This window comes from Prionailurus viverrinus, chromosome C1, assembly GCF_022837055.1.
Source record: "Prionailurus viverrinus isolate Anna chromosome C1, UM_Priviv_1.0, whole genome shotgun sequence".
NCBI lineage: Eukaryota > Metazoa > Chordata > Mammalia > Carnivora > Felidae > Prionailurus > Prionailurus viverrinus.
This window is the reverse complement of record NC_062568.1, coordinates 187060964-187074267: the sequence shown is the minus strand read 5'-3', so window position 1 is coordinate 187074267 and position 13304 is coordinate 187060964. Positions and strand designations below refer to the sequence as shown.

Genomic DNA, 13304 nt, shown 5'->3' with positions numbered 1-13304 from the left:
CTTTGCTAATGGATCTATGCTAGTTCTGTTAACAACCCTTCCAACCCATCTCCTATTCTGGTCAAATGGATTTATAACATCCTTCCAATAATACCATGCAGAACTCTTTCTGTCCCTTCCAAGAATGTCCTTCTCTCCACTTCCACAAAGCCCACCCATTCAATCAACAAAGACTCACTGAGCATATTTTACACACCAGATACTGTGGATAACAGAGCACCCACCAACCATAAGCTCTTATAGTTTTAATACAAATAATTTCACTAATAACAGAAGTAGGAGCAAGCATTTGAATGCTTCTTTATGTTATCCATTTCTATGCATGATTTCAACAAATGTTCACTATAGCCCTATGAACCAGATATCCTTTAAAGAAAAAATTTTTAAAAAGGTGGCTCAGAGAGGTCAAATGGCATATTCAAAGTTAAACAGTAAATAGCACAACCCAGATTCAAACCTTGCTCTTGCTACAGAGCCTAAGCTCTTAATTATCATGCCAAACTGCCTCAATGCAGACGAGAGAATATCCAATTCTATCTACTAGTCAGGAAGTCTACCTAATATGGTAATACTTGAGCTCTGTCTTGAAGGATCATTCATTCATTCATCACTCATCCAGTATAAATGCCTACAATGTGTCATCCTCTGCGGAAGCACCGGTGATAGAGTAGGGAACAAGCCAGAAGATCCCTATTCAAAGTATAAAGGGAAAGGCAGTGAACAAGTAATTACATCCACCTACACTTTAAGCCTTCTTTTAACCACCTATTGGGAGAAACTTATCCTTCCTCTAAACTGCCATAGCACTTTATTCTAAATGTTTCTTTCAGCAGAGACTATTTTTCCCTTTTCTTCATTTAATTTTTCCAATTATCAGTGATACATGCTCATTATAGAAGTCACTTTCCACTTTCTCTCTTGTATTACTGTTATTTGCATACTTATTATCTCCCCTACAAGAGTGTAAGTACCTTAACTGTACGATAAATATCACATTTCTCTTGGTATGCCCTACAGCACCTTGCATGTCGTGGATAGTTTAGTATTTCTTAAATGACTTCGGGAAAAAAGAAATTCAGTTTTGCAGACAATTTACTGAACCAAAATGTTTTCCTTTAACAGTAAAAACATGAACAATGCTTTTTTGAATGTCATACAATAACGCGACAGCAATGTACTTCTTTTGTATGTTAACCTATCAATAGGCTTCTATTTTAAACAAGGTTGAGGACATCCTGATGCCCTGCCAAATTTATCTAAATAGAATTGTACCCACATCTGGGTATCTACAGAGTAAGCTCATGTGTGCAGTTATTGGTTTCTCCTATGTTCCGTATCCCCAAATAGCAGCAAATAACAAAAAGCTGCCAGAACAAATCACTCTGGAGGCTCCCCACAACTCAAAGGATTACCTCTGTTGGTTTCAGGTTCTTCAAGTATCACAAAGGAGTCTTCATCAGCACCCAGCCGAGGTTTAATGGAAACATCTACTCCCAGTTGCTTAAGTCTATCCAGAGTGAACCTCCTTGCTTTTTCAAGTGGCACAACTACTGATTTAGTTTGCTGCCTGGGCTCTTCCACCTTCTCATCTGCTTCTTCTGTTCTTTTCAGGCCTTCTTCTCCCTCCAGGGCACGAGGTTCAGGTGCCATAAGCCCCCCAGCCTGACACACCTCATTGTCCTCATTCCCGAGGAAGTTGGATTCCTGATGTGCCACTGAGCTGTCCTCAGGTGGAGGTCTGCCATCACCCTGCTTCTGTTTCTCCTGAATTTCTAGCTCTTCACTTCCCATCATATCCTTACTACAAGATTCCCCTGATCCAGTAGTGATCTGGGGTTCCTTTGAAACTGCAGGGAGTGCGTTAATTTCCAGTTCATGTCCCACACACACTGTCTGCTCAGAATCTTTGTTATGGTGGCCATTATTCATCTCACTTGTATTTACAGTGTCTATGGTTTCTTTGTGATGGTTTGACTGATACTTAGATGACCTAGAGAGGGGAAAATAAGCTCAAGTTGAAAATTATCCTAAGTGTGAAACTCTCATCTCAGCACATAATGAATCCATTATAACAGTTTTAAGAGACTGAGGAATCTGAACTTTTTTACACCAGATGTTTGCTACAAAACTGAATATTTACAAAAATTACAATCTCAAGGAAAGAGAATTCTTACTTCAGTAGCGCCATGGCATTTCCCTGGCAAGTGGGTCGAGGTTTACGTTTGAAGAAATCATGAATGGTTTTATTCTCTGGCATATGATATGGAAGATTAAGTGCAGATTCTACAAAATGGAACAAAACAAGCAAATACACATACTGTATATTCTGAAATGTCACTTCATGTTCAGTCAACTAAACAGCACAGTGAAAGCCATCACCAGAAATAGAAAACAATCCTGGCTTTAATAAAGACAGGATCTAACTACAAAAGAACTCCCTGGAGACCAGTGGCTTTTAAACCTAGTTGTGAAATTAAACTGATCCAGGAAGTTTTTAAAAAATACAGATCCTTGGGACACCTGGGTAGCTCTGTTGGTTGGGTGACCGACTTGGACTCAGGTCATGACCTCGTGGTTTGTGGGTTTAAGCCCCATGTCAGGCTCTCTGCTATCAGTGCTGAGCCCGTTTCTGATCATCTGTCTCTCCCTCTCTTTGCCCCTCCCCTGATCATGCTGCCTCTCTCTCTCAAAAATAAACAAACATTTAAAAAATAATTAAAAAATACAGATTCTTGGACCCCACTTCAAGCCTACTGAATCAGAATTTCTGTGGGACCTAACACCTTACACATTTGAAAAGCTCCCAAATCCTGATACAGCTGGTCCACAGAAAAACATTAAAAAAACCCTCCCTCCCTCCTTAGCATTAACACAGTTCTGGAAATTTTCTCAGTTTATACTTATGTTCCAGAGGCTTTAGAACAGTGGCCATTCACCAAGATCAATTTTAAACTTGGTATTATAATTTATATTAAGAATATTAAAAAAACCAAAATTCCCCAATATCCAAGTGGAGCTTACAAAGAAATATTGTGATTTGCCACAAAGTTACTGTACTGGTTTATATTACCTCGAATAAGGCGCTGAGTTTCACTGTGCAGTTTTTTTAACGCTTCCTTACTTAATTTGGCTGCCTTCCGTTCCTTAAAGAAAACAAAGAGACTATGTTAATGCTATTATCCAGAAAGACATTCATCCTTCAAGAGTTTGCCCTCTCCAAGAAAAGAGGATAGAGAGGGAAAAGTAAGCACTAACGAATTCAGTACAATATAAACTACTAAATATTTATCCAAAGGATATAACAAAAATGCTGATTCAAAGGGGCACACATACCCCAATGTTTATAGCAGCACTATCAACAATAGCCAAATTATGAAAAGAGCCCAAATGTCCACTGACTGATGAATGGATAAAGATGTGGTGTGTATATATATGTGTGTGTGTATTTACATGTATACACAATGTACACGCGCAATGGAATATTACTTGGCAATCAAAAAGAATGAAATCTTGCCATTTGCAACAACATGGATGGAACTAGACTGTATTATGCTAAGCAAAATAAGTCAGGCAGAGAAAGACAAATATATGATTTCACTCATATGTGGAATTTAAGAAACACAACAGATGAACATAGGGGAAGGGAAGGAAAAATAAGATAAAAACAGAGAGGGAGCAAACCATAAGAGACTCTTAAATACAGAGAACAAACTGAAGGTTGCTAGAGAAGAGGTGGGTGGGGGATGGGCTAAATAGGTGATGAGTATTAAGGAGGGTACTTGTTGGGATGAGAACTGGGTGTTATAATATGAATGATGAATCACAGGGTTCTACTCCTAAAACCAATACTACACTGTATGTCAACTAACTTGAATTTATTTTATTTTTTTTAATTTTTTTTTTTAATGTTTATTTTTGAGACAGAGAGACAGAGCATGAACAGGGGAGGGGCAGAGAGAGAGGGAGACACAGAATCTGAAACAGGCTCCAGGCTCTGAGCAGTCAGCACAGAGCCCAACGCGGGGCTCGAACTCACGGACTGTGAGATCGTGACCTGAGCTGAAGTCGGACGCTTAACCAACCGAGCCACCCAGGCGCCCCTAACTAACTTGAATTTAAATAATTAAAAAATAAACACAGGGAGACCATTTATTTGCATATCACATTGAATTCAATACAATCCATATCTGTGTCCCTACTGTACACAAAGCAATACCATGGGTACCAGGAAAATATGATAGACTTGATAAAACATTTATCCCTCAGAAATCCACAATCTCCTGGGGAAAGAAACCAACATGACAACATACAGAGCTCTATCCCACCTTCCGTATGGTGCCTTTCGATAACTCAGTTTCTTCTTCAAATGAATAGACCCCACTCTCCAAAGACAGCTCTTTTTTCTAAAAGAGAAGATTACAAGTTGAAAAATATGGACAAAAATTAAACCGAAATAAGAGACGTTGCTTACTCAAAAGACTGCTTTTGTACCCCAACATCACATCATGCTATGTTAATAAAAAGTCAGTAATTATCAAATAGAGAGTTTTAAACATACAGCATCCTATAATGCCTAGAAAAAAATTTTCTATCTCAAGTGAAGGTTGGGCCCTAATTTCTCATACTTCTTTATTTCATCTTTCCCTAAGGAGGGACAATGACTCCCAGGGAGCTAAAGGTAATCTTAGCAAGAACAACTGTGCTTCCAAACACTCAGGACAATGAGGTTTTGACTGCTGCTTTTCTTTGATACCCCTCCAGAAACACTTTAGGTTCATTTCTTAGAGGCCACAGGATTATAAAATGTATACCTCTGTCCCATTACTTACCTGCTTCTTATACAATATAAAGTATCTTACTTTTTCCCCCTAACATTCCGATGAGGGCAATTAAAATACTAGTTTCCATACAAGTTAGCATGTCTATCACTTGCATTGCCTGATTCTAAAATTAACAGCCAAAAAACTGAAATCAATTGCCACATGTTTTTCTGGAGTTAAAAATGACAACTTAGGCTCAGGGCATGATCTCATGGTTCATGAGTTCGAGCCCCACCATCAGGCTCTGTGCTGACAGCTCAAAGTCAGGAGCCTGCTTCAGATTCTGTGTCTCCTTCTCTCTCTGACCCTCCCACGCACATTCTCTGTCTCTCTCTCTCTCTCTCTCTCTCTCTCAAAAATAAATAAACATTAAAAAAAAAAAAAGTTTAAGGGCGCCTGGGTGGCTCAGTCGGTTGAGTGTCTAGCTCTTCATTTTGGCACAGATTCCAGGGTTGTTGGATCGAGGCTTGTGTTGGGCTCAGCACCTGGTTACGATTCTCTCTCCCTCTCTCTCTCTCCTTCTGCCCCTCTCTCCTCTCCCTTGCTCACGTGCTCTCTCTTAAAAAAAAAAAAAAAATGGTTCCAGGGGCGCCTGGGTGGCTCAGTCGGGTAAGCATCCGACTTTGGCTCAGGTCATGATCTCACAGTCCGTGAGTTCAAGCCCCGCATGGGGCTCTGTGCTGACAGCTCGGAGCCTGGAGCCTGCTTCAGATTCTGTGTCTCCCTCTCTCTGACCCTCCCCCATTCATGCTCTGTCTCTCTCCGTCTCAAAAATAAATAAACATTAAAAAAAAAAAATGGTTTCAATAGTAAATCAGAAAATAAAGGGGCTTCTGGGTGACTCAGTCAGCTGGGTGTCCAACTTCAACTCAGGTCAATGAACTCGCGGTCCGTGAATTCAAGCCCTGAGTCGGGCCCTTGTGTGGACAGCTAGAGCCTGGAGCCTGCTTCAGATTCTGTCTCCCTCTTTCTCTGCCCCTCCCCTACTTGTGCTCTGTCTGTATCTCAAAAATAAACATTAAAAAACATTTAAAAAAAGAAAGAAAGAAAATAAAGCAAAGGTTAGGAGCAGTGGGTTAGCTCTTTTGCAATCATCTTTTACTTGCCTTGTGCTTTCTTACTTTGTTTTTCACAGCTGCCCTTATCGATTCTAATGACTCTTCATCTTCTAATGCAGAGTTATTTTCTTCCTCCAATCCAGTTTCAAAAAGGTCTTTATCCACAAGAAGACAGCCACTATCATTAAATGGCTGTTTCACATCATCTTCCTGGACAATGCATAAAGACAAAGCAAAATCCAATCACCCAAACTCCAATATTTCACATCATAAGGTAATTTGGACCAGGCCATAAAAATCCCATAATGTATCGGTAGACAAATATTTGGCATTTTAGAACATTCTCCCTGGTTCCTACCCACAGCCATCTTTTGAAGTCCATGCTGTGATTTTATGCCACTGTCCAAAACCAACTTAGTAAAAAGTAAATATTTTTTTTAAAAACTCAAATACTTATCAAATAGCTAGTTTATAAAAAGATGTTTTTTTTCTAGTTAGCAAACAAGACTTCTGACTTATGGATGCCTAAAAAAATACTCCTCTGAAAGTTCATTTTCATCAGATAACAAGCAGCAATACTCCATGTGCTTGCAGAGAAAATCAGAAATCCATTTACGGAGAATGACACCAACAAGTTTTAAATTACATACCTCATTACTCGCAATACAAACCAATCAACTTGAAGCTATATTCTAAGTGCAGAAACCTCAAGAACTAAAAGCATTTTTTTCTAAGATGTTAATCTGCCTTAGAAAGAACAAATTTAGGGGCACCTGGGTGGCGCAGTCGGTTAAGCGTCCGACTTCAGCCAGGTCACGATCTCGCGGTCCGGGAGTTTGAGCCCCGCGTCAGGCTCTGGGCTGATGGCTCAGAGCCTGGAGCCTGTTTCCGATTCTGTGTCTCCCTCTCTCTCTGCCCCTCCCCCGTTCATGCTCTGTCTCTCTCTATCCCAAAAATAAATAAACGTTGAAAAAAAAAAATTTAAAAAAAAAAAAAAAAAAAAAAGAACAAATTTAGGGGCACCTGGATGGCTCAGTCAGTTAAGCATCCGACTTTGGCTCAGGTCACGATCTCATTGTCTGTGAGTTTGAGCCATGCGTCAGGCTCTGTGTTGACAGCTCAGAGCCTGGAGCCTGCTTCAGATTCTGTGTCTCCCTGTCTGCCTCTTCCTGATTCGCACTCTGTCTCTCTCTCTCTCTCTCTCTCTCTCTCTCTCTCTCTCTCAAAATAAAATAAAAAACAGAAAACGAACAAATTCATTCATTTAAATATACCTCATTTTTTGTTTCCTTCTTTTTTAGCCGCCTGATTTTTTCCATCTTTTTTTCCTCTTTCTCAAGTCTTCTCTTTGATTTTACTTTTGCTTTTCCTTCCATTCTTTCTTTATCATGTTTGGGTTTTTTGGAAATCTTTCTGTCAACTGTAAAGTCCACAGAGTTTTCAGATTGGAGACTCAGCTCTAAGCAAGGCGTCACCTGGGTTTCAAGATTTTCCTGATACAAAGACTCCTCAATGTCACTTCCAGCACTGTCTGCCAGAGTTTTGTAAATCCTTCTGACTTTTCCATTTTTTCTGGCATATAAGTTCTCTTTATTTTCCTCCTCAACGCTGTCGTAAGTTTTCTCTGGAAAAGCATTTGTGTCCTCTCTTTCAGAATCACTGTCTTGTAGCAGCTTCCTGCTTTTCAATTTCTTACTCACAAATATCTCTTCATCTGAATCTGGAGAAAACATAATTTTTTTCAGAGATCTACTATTATTTTGTCCTCCTCCTGGTCCCACTACTCTTAAAAAAACATCCAATTACCCAACTGCTGCTGTGTCACCTTGTGAAATTATGTAACTACCACTAAGAACTGATTGTAGCAAAGCAAATCTAAAAATAGGTTTTAAGAACCATTTTCCCTGGAAATGTCTCTTACTGAGAAATGTAATTATATATATTTACAAAGTGTAAAGTTGTTCTAATTCTTTTGGTAGGTGTTAAAAATCATTTATTAAAGGATGAATGCCTTCAACCATGCAATGTGGTAGCTTCTAGACATTTTACACATTTAATAATAGAAATGGTTAATTTCAAAAAAGTATATGCACTATAATTTTGCTTTTATAATAAAGACAAACAATAAGGTTAGGCATTAATAATTTAAAGAATCAAGAGAATAATGAAATTAATCCAATCCACTTATAACCCAGGCCCTCACATTCTATTTCTAAAAATAAAATTACTATTACAAACCTCCATCACTCAAGGGCACAATTGTTCCACAGCTGCCTTGTCCACTGTCTGAAGGACTATCGGGTTCTTCCTGTGAGATAAGTTTTGGATCACTGATTTCTAGATGAACCTAGAAAATGAGAACACACTTTGCATTAACCAGGTGGTGACAGAAAGCTCTGAGTACATAATGATACACAAATCATCATAGGATAAGCAGGCTGAAATGAAGGGATGACATTAAGAATTACTGGACAGGGGCGCCTGGGTGGCGCAGTCGGTTAAGCGTCCGACTTCAGCCAGGTCACGATCTCGAGGTCCGTGAGTTCGAGCCCCGCGTCAGGCTCTGGGCTGATGGCTCAGAGCCTGGAGCCTGTTTCCGATTCTGTGTCTCCCTCTCTCTCTGCCCCTCCCCCATTCATGCTCTGTCTCTCTCTGTCCCAAAAATAAATAAAAAATGTGGAAAAAAAATTTTTTAAGAATTACTGGACAAAGAAAAACACAAAAATTCACTGTTCACCTTTGAAGGATACTATAGAAGCAATGATTCATTTTGAGTAATGGTACATAAAAAGAATCAAGCATTTATTACACATTTTCTGTTTGAACTGCTTCTCAGTGTATCCAAATGACATGTTAAATAACATCACAGAATTGCAATCCTGATGTGAAAAAAAAATCTATAGGACAAACCGTGTGTTACTTTTGGAATGAACTTCAAGAAAAAAGGAGAAAGAGAGGAAGGGGGACCTATATAGAGTTAAGATACATACACACATACACACACATATCAACAACTGCAATATGCACATTTTGTTTTTGTTTTTAATTTTGTTTAAGTAATCTCTACATCCAACGTGGGGCTGGAACTCACAACCCAGAGATCAAGAGTCCCATACTCTACTAAGCCAGCCAGGCACCCCATGCAATATGCAGACTTTGGATCTTGATTCAAATAAACAGAGCACCTGGGTGGCTCAGTTGGTTAAGCATCCGATTCTTTTTTTTTTTTTTCAACGTTTTTTTTTTATTTTATTTGTGGGACAGAGAGACAGAGCATGAACGGGGGAGGGGCAGAGAGAGAGGGAGATACAGAATCGGAAACAGGCTCCAGGCTCTGAGCCATCAGCCCAGAGCCCGACGCGGGGCTTGAACTCACGGACCGCGAGATCGTGACCTGGCTGAAGTCGGACGCTTAACCGACTGCGCCACCCAGGCGCCCCAAGCATCCGATTCTTGATTTCAACTCAGGCAGTGATCCCAGGGTTATGGGATTGAGCCCTGTGCTGGGCTCCACGCTGTGTGGAGCCTACTTGAGATTCTATCTCTTTCTCTCTTTCTCTCTGCCCCTTTCCCCAGCTCATGACTTCTTTCTCTCTCTTTCTAAAACAAAATAAACAGAAAGTATACATCTGAGTCAATGAAATCTGAACACTATCTATTTATTATTAAGCAATAATTCTAAGATTTTAAGTGTGGTAATATTTGTGTTACCTGTTTCGGAAAGCCCTTATCTTTTAGAGATGTATAAAGAAATATTTTTGGATGCAATGATATCTGAAATTTGCTTCCAAATAATCCAGTGAGGGTGAAAGTGGATGAGCTATAAATGAAACATGATTGGCATGATTTGATAACTATTTAAGTTAGGTGATAGGTTCATTATACAGCCTTTCTACATTTGTATATGTTTGAAAATTTCCAAATAAAACCATTAAAATGTTTTTTAATGTTTATTTTATTTATTTATTTTTTTAAATTTACATCCAAGTTAGTTAGCATATAGTGCAGTAATGATTTCAGGAGTAGAATCCAGTGATTCATCCCCTACATATAACACCCAGTGCTCATCCCAACAAGTGTCTTCCTTAATGCTCCTTGCCCAGTCCATACCCCAACCCATAACTCCTCCAACAAGCCTCAGTTTGATCTCTACGTTTGTCTCTTATGTTTTGTCCCCGTCCCTGTTTTTATATTATTTTTGCTTCCCTTCCCTTATGTTCATCTGGTTTGTATCTTAAGTTCCACATATTACCAAAGTCATATATTTGTCTTTCTCTAATGTTTTTATTTATTTTTAAGAGAGAGAGGCAGAGTGCTAGTGGGGGAGGGGCAGAGAGCGAGGGAGACACAGAATCCAAAGCAGGCTCCAGGCTGTGAGCTGTCAGCACAGAGCCTGACGTGGGGCTCAGACCCACAAACAGTGAGATCACGACCTGAGCCTACGTCAGATGCTCAACTAAGCCACCCAGGTGCCCCTCAAATAAAACCATTTTAAAGGTCACAAGTAGAGGTGCCTAGGTGGCTCAGTGGGTTAAGCTTCTGACTTTGGCTCAGGTCATGATTTCACAGTTCCTGGGTCCCAGACCTGCACAGAGCTCTGTGCTAATAGTGTGGAGCCTGCTTTGGAGTCTGTATCTCTGTCTCTCTCTGCCCCTGCCCCCCACCCCGGCTCTCAAAAATAAATAAAACATTAAAAAAAAAATCACAAGTAAAAAGTATAAGTAGGATGGGTGTGTTAGGTGACATGACCAGTAAAGTAACCAGAGGCCTAGAGGCCAGGTCTCCTACATCCCTGGTGTTCTTAGGGCTCTGACTTGACTTAATAGGGGGGCAGATATTAACATCTGTAATGTAGTCGAGCATTACTCACCCTAATGGCTTCTCTAACAACTATTAAATTGTTTTAAATGTTTGGTATAATTACTAAAATAATAACCAAAGATAACAGGTATTAAGGAATCACTGAGGATCAGCACATATGTGCTGATGATTCTCCCAACACCTGAAGCAGTAAGATTCTTTGTGGATGTGGAAACTGAGTTTAGATAACCACATAACTCAATACATGCTTTAATCACTTTCTTCTATGCAATTTATAGCAGTATCTGCCACAGTCAGGGCCAGGAACAGGGCAAGAACAGAGTCAAGTCTGAAAAACCCCTGTAACTGAGATAATAGTACAACATTAAAAACAAACAAACAAAAAATCAAACTGGCAAATCATGGCTCATGAGGTCAGCCTACTACTTTTGTAAATTAAGTTTTATTGGAACCAGGGCCAGGATTATAGGCACCTGAAGTGGAGTAGTGCAAGCGCAGGGTCAGATCTTGTCTTTATTTAAAAGTTTTATATTTTGGGGCGCCTGGGTGGCGCAGTCGGTTAAGCGTCTGACTTCAGCCAGGTCACGATCTCGCGGTCCGTGAGTTCGATCCCCGCGTCGGGCTCTGGGCTGATGGCTCAGAGCCTGGAGCCTGTTTCCGATTCTGTGTCTCCCTCTCTCTCTGCCCCTCCCCCGTTCATGCTCTGTCTCTCTCTGTCCCAATAAATAAATAAATAAATAAATAAATAAATAAATAAATAAAAATTAAAGTTTTATATTTTGTTCCAAACCATATAATGGAATTTTTGCTTTAACTTTTATTTTTAAAAATTGCATTAAAACATTATCTTAATTACTGAGTTTGGGGAGCCCTCTTAAATTTTGCTCCCAAGGCTAGTGTCCCACACTAGTCCCGGCCCCAGAAAAGAACAGGGTTCTGGAAACAGATGCTTCTATGCCCAATCCTGCCAGCAATCAAGCCACAAGCCGAGAGGGCCCGACACTCCTACTTCCTTCGGGGTCGCCTTGGATGACCTCACAGGCCCTTTGTAGATCCAATTCCGAACTCCCAAAGACTGCCGCCGTCCATTTCCGGAGAACCCCGCCCCGCATCCCAGAGGCCCGGGTCTGCCCAGGCCTTCCTCTTTTGCGGGGGCTGGACAAGGAAGAACTCCGGCGGCAGGAAACGCGCCAAAGGGGAGGTGGGCGGGCGTGGCCGGCTGAGGAACTGCTGGGCGGCCAGCTGCGCGCGCGGAAGGGACCAGAAGCGACGCCGCCTAGCTCACCGAGGCGCGGGAAGCCCACCGCGGGACCGGACCGCAAGAGTCGCGAGCCCCAGGGGCCATCCCGCCAGGCCCGGCCGCGCGCCGCGCCGCCACGGTGCCGCCGCGACCCGCTCCGCCCGACTCGACCCCTACCCCAACCCGCTCCTCGGAGCCAGGCCTCCGCGGCCGCGGATGGCGGCAAGTGCACGAACCCACCTCAGAAAGTACTTCGCCCGTCATGACTCCGGCTTCCTAGCGCTTCGCTTGTGACGGAGCGGGTCTCCTGGTCCCTTAGCCGGAGCGCAGCCGCTCCCGCGGTCTCCAGCCCGGCAACACAGTTCGAGGTTTCGCGCCCAGCCAGAGTGGAGGCCCCGCCCTAACGATTTGCACCAATCCGGAGGAGGGTTTCTACATGAGGCCATGCCCCTATGCCGTCCTACCAATCACGAAGCACCTTTGACGAGCCCGGAGACTGTAATCTGGGTAGGGTTGGCGGGTCTCGGTTCCTCTCGTCTGTTGAACCTAAGTGAGCCTGAGATTCTCCCGGCTGCCAGGCGGTCGGGGCCCTCTGGCTTCGCAAGGCGGTACCAGGAGAGTGGTGGCCTTTGAGCTTTGACCCTTGCCACAGCGCAGTATGAGGAGTAAGCCTTCTGGGCTGGATGGAAGTGAGCTGGGAGAAGATCCCAGGGCAACCGAAGGCACCTGTGGGGATTTTCTCCAGGACCTCCATCCCTGGAGCAGCTAGATCCTACTTCCTCCTTCTTGTACATAGCATTCATGCCACTGAACAAACAGACAAGTTTTGTGGGCTGCTCGGATACCAAAGAATATCCTTGGATAACCTTTATAATTATACTTAAATTTAATTTGAGGATGCAGAAAACATGCACCCATACCATTTCTAGACTTTTTGGACAAGACAGGAAAAAGAATACAAGGTCTGGAGTCAGACTAATCCCAAACAATTCTAATCCCTTGTCATTTTGCTAGTTACTATCTTTTTGCCCCTCCAGGTCCATTCTCTGTCTTTCCTTATCCTGCTCTGTCCAGCAAAGGATGACTTCTCCCCACTGCATTACCCAAGCTCCCTTGCCCTCTGGCTCCTGGTTGAATCAAGCCCCTGGAAAGTACTTTACAAGATTACTATAGGGAGAAGATCAGAGGGCACCAAGAAAGAAAGGCATGGTAGTTACCATCCCCACTTCATTCTCGTGATCCTATCCACTTGTAGGGTAACCAACTCATCCCGATTTTCCCAGGACTTTCCCAGTTTTAGCATTGAAAATCCCATCTCCCAAGAATCTCAGTTCCAGGCAAACCAGGATAATTACCTTATCCACT

The 13304-nt window shown here is 42.0% G+C and overlaps 1 protein-coding gene across 2 annotated transcripts in view; it reads right to left on the bottom strand.

Annotated features, from left to right (window-relative positions):
* CLSPN (claspin) overlaps positions 1-12339 on the bottom strand; it is a 33907-nt gene extending 21568 nt beyond the window's left edge. Inside the window, exons 1-8 of one of the 2 annotated variants that reach the window (XM_047869547.1) lie at positions 12180-12339; positions 8117-8225; positions 7153-7598; positions 5927-6088; positions 4326-4403; positions 3071-3143; positions 2175-2283; positions 1413-1990 (exon numbers count right to left, since the gene is read on the bottom strand). In XM_047869547.1, the coding sequence (XP_047725503.1) occupies positions 1413-1990; positions 2175-2283; positions 3071-3143; positions 4326-4403; positions 5927-6088; positions 7153-7598; positions 8117-8225; positions 12180-12203 (1579 nt within the window). In that variant the 5' untranslated portion in view covers positions 12204-12339. The remainder of the gene's footprint in view (positions 1-1412; positions 1991-2174; positions 2284-3070; positions 3144-4325; positions 4404-5926; positions 6089-7152; positions 7599-8116; positions 8226-12179) is intronic. The other variant, XM_047869548.1, reaches the window with a different exon arrangement.
* Between the last annotated feature and the right edge of the window lie 965 nt (positions 12340-13304).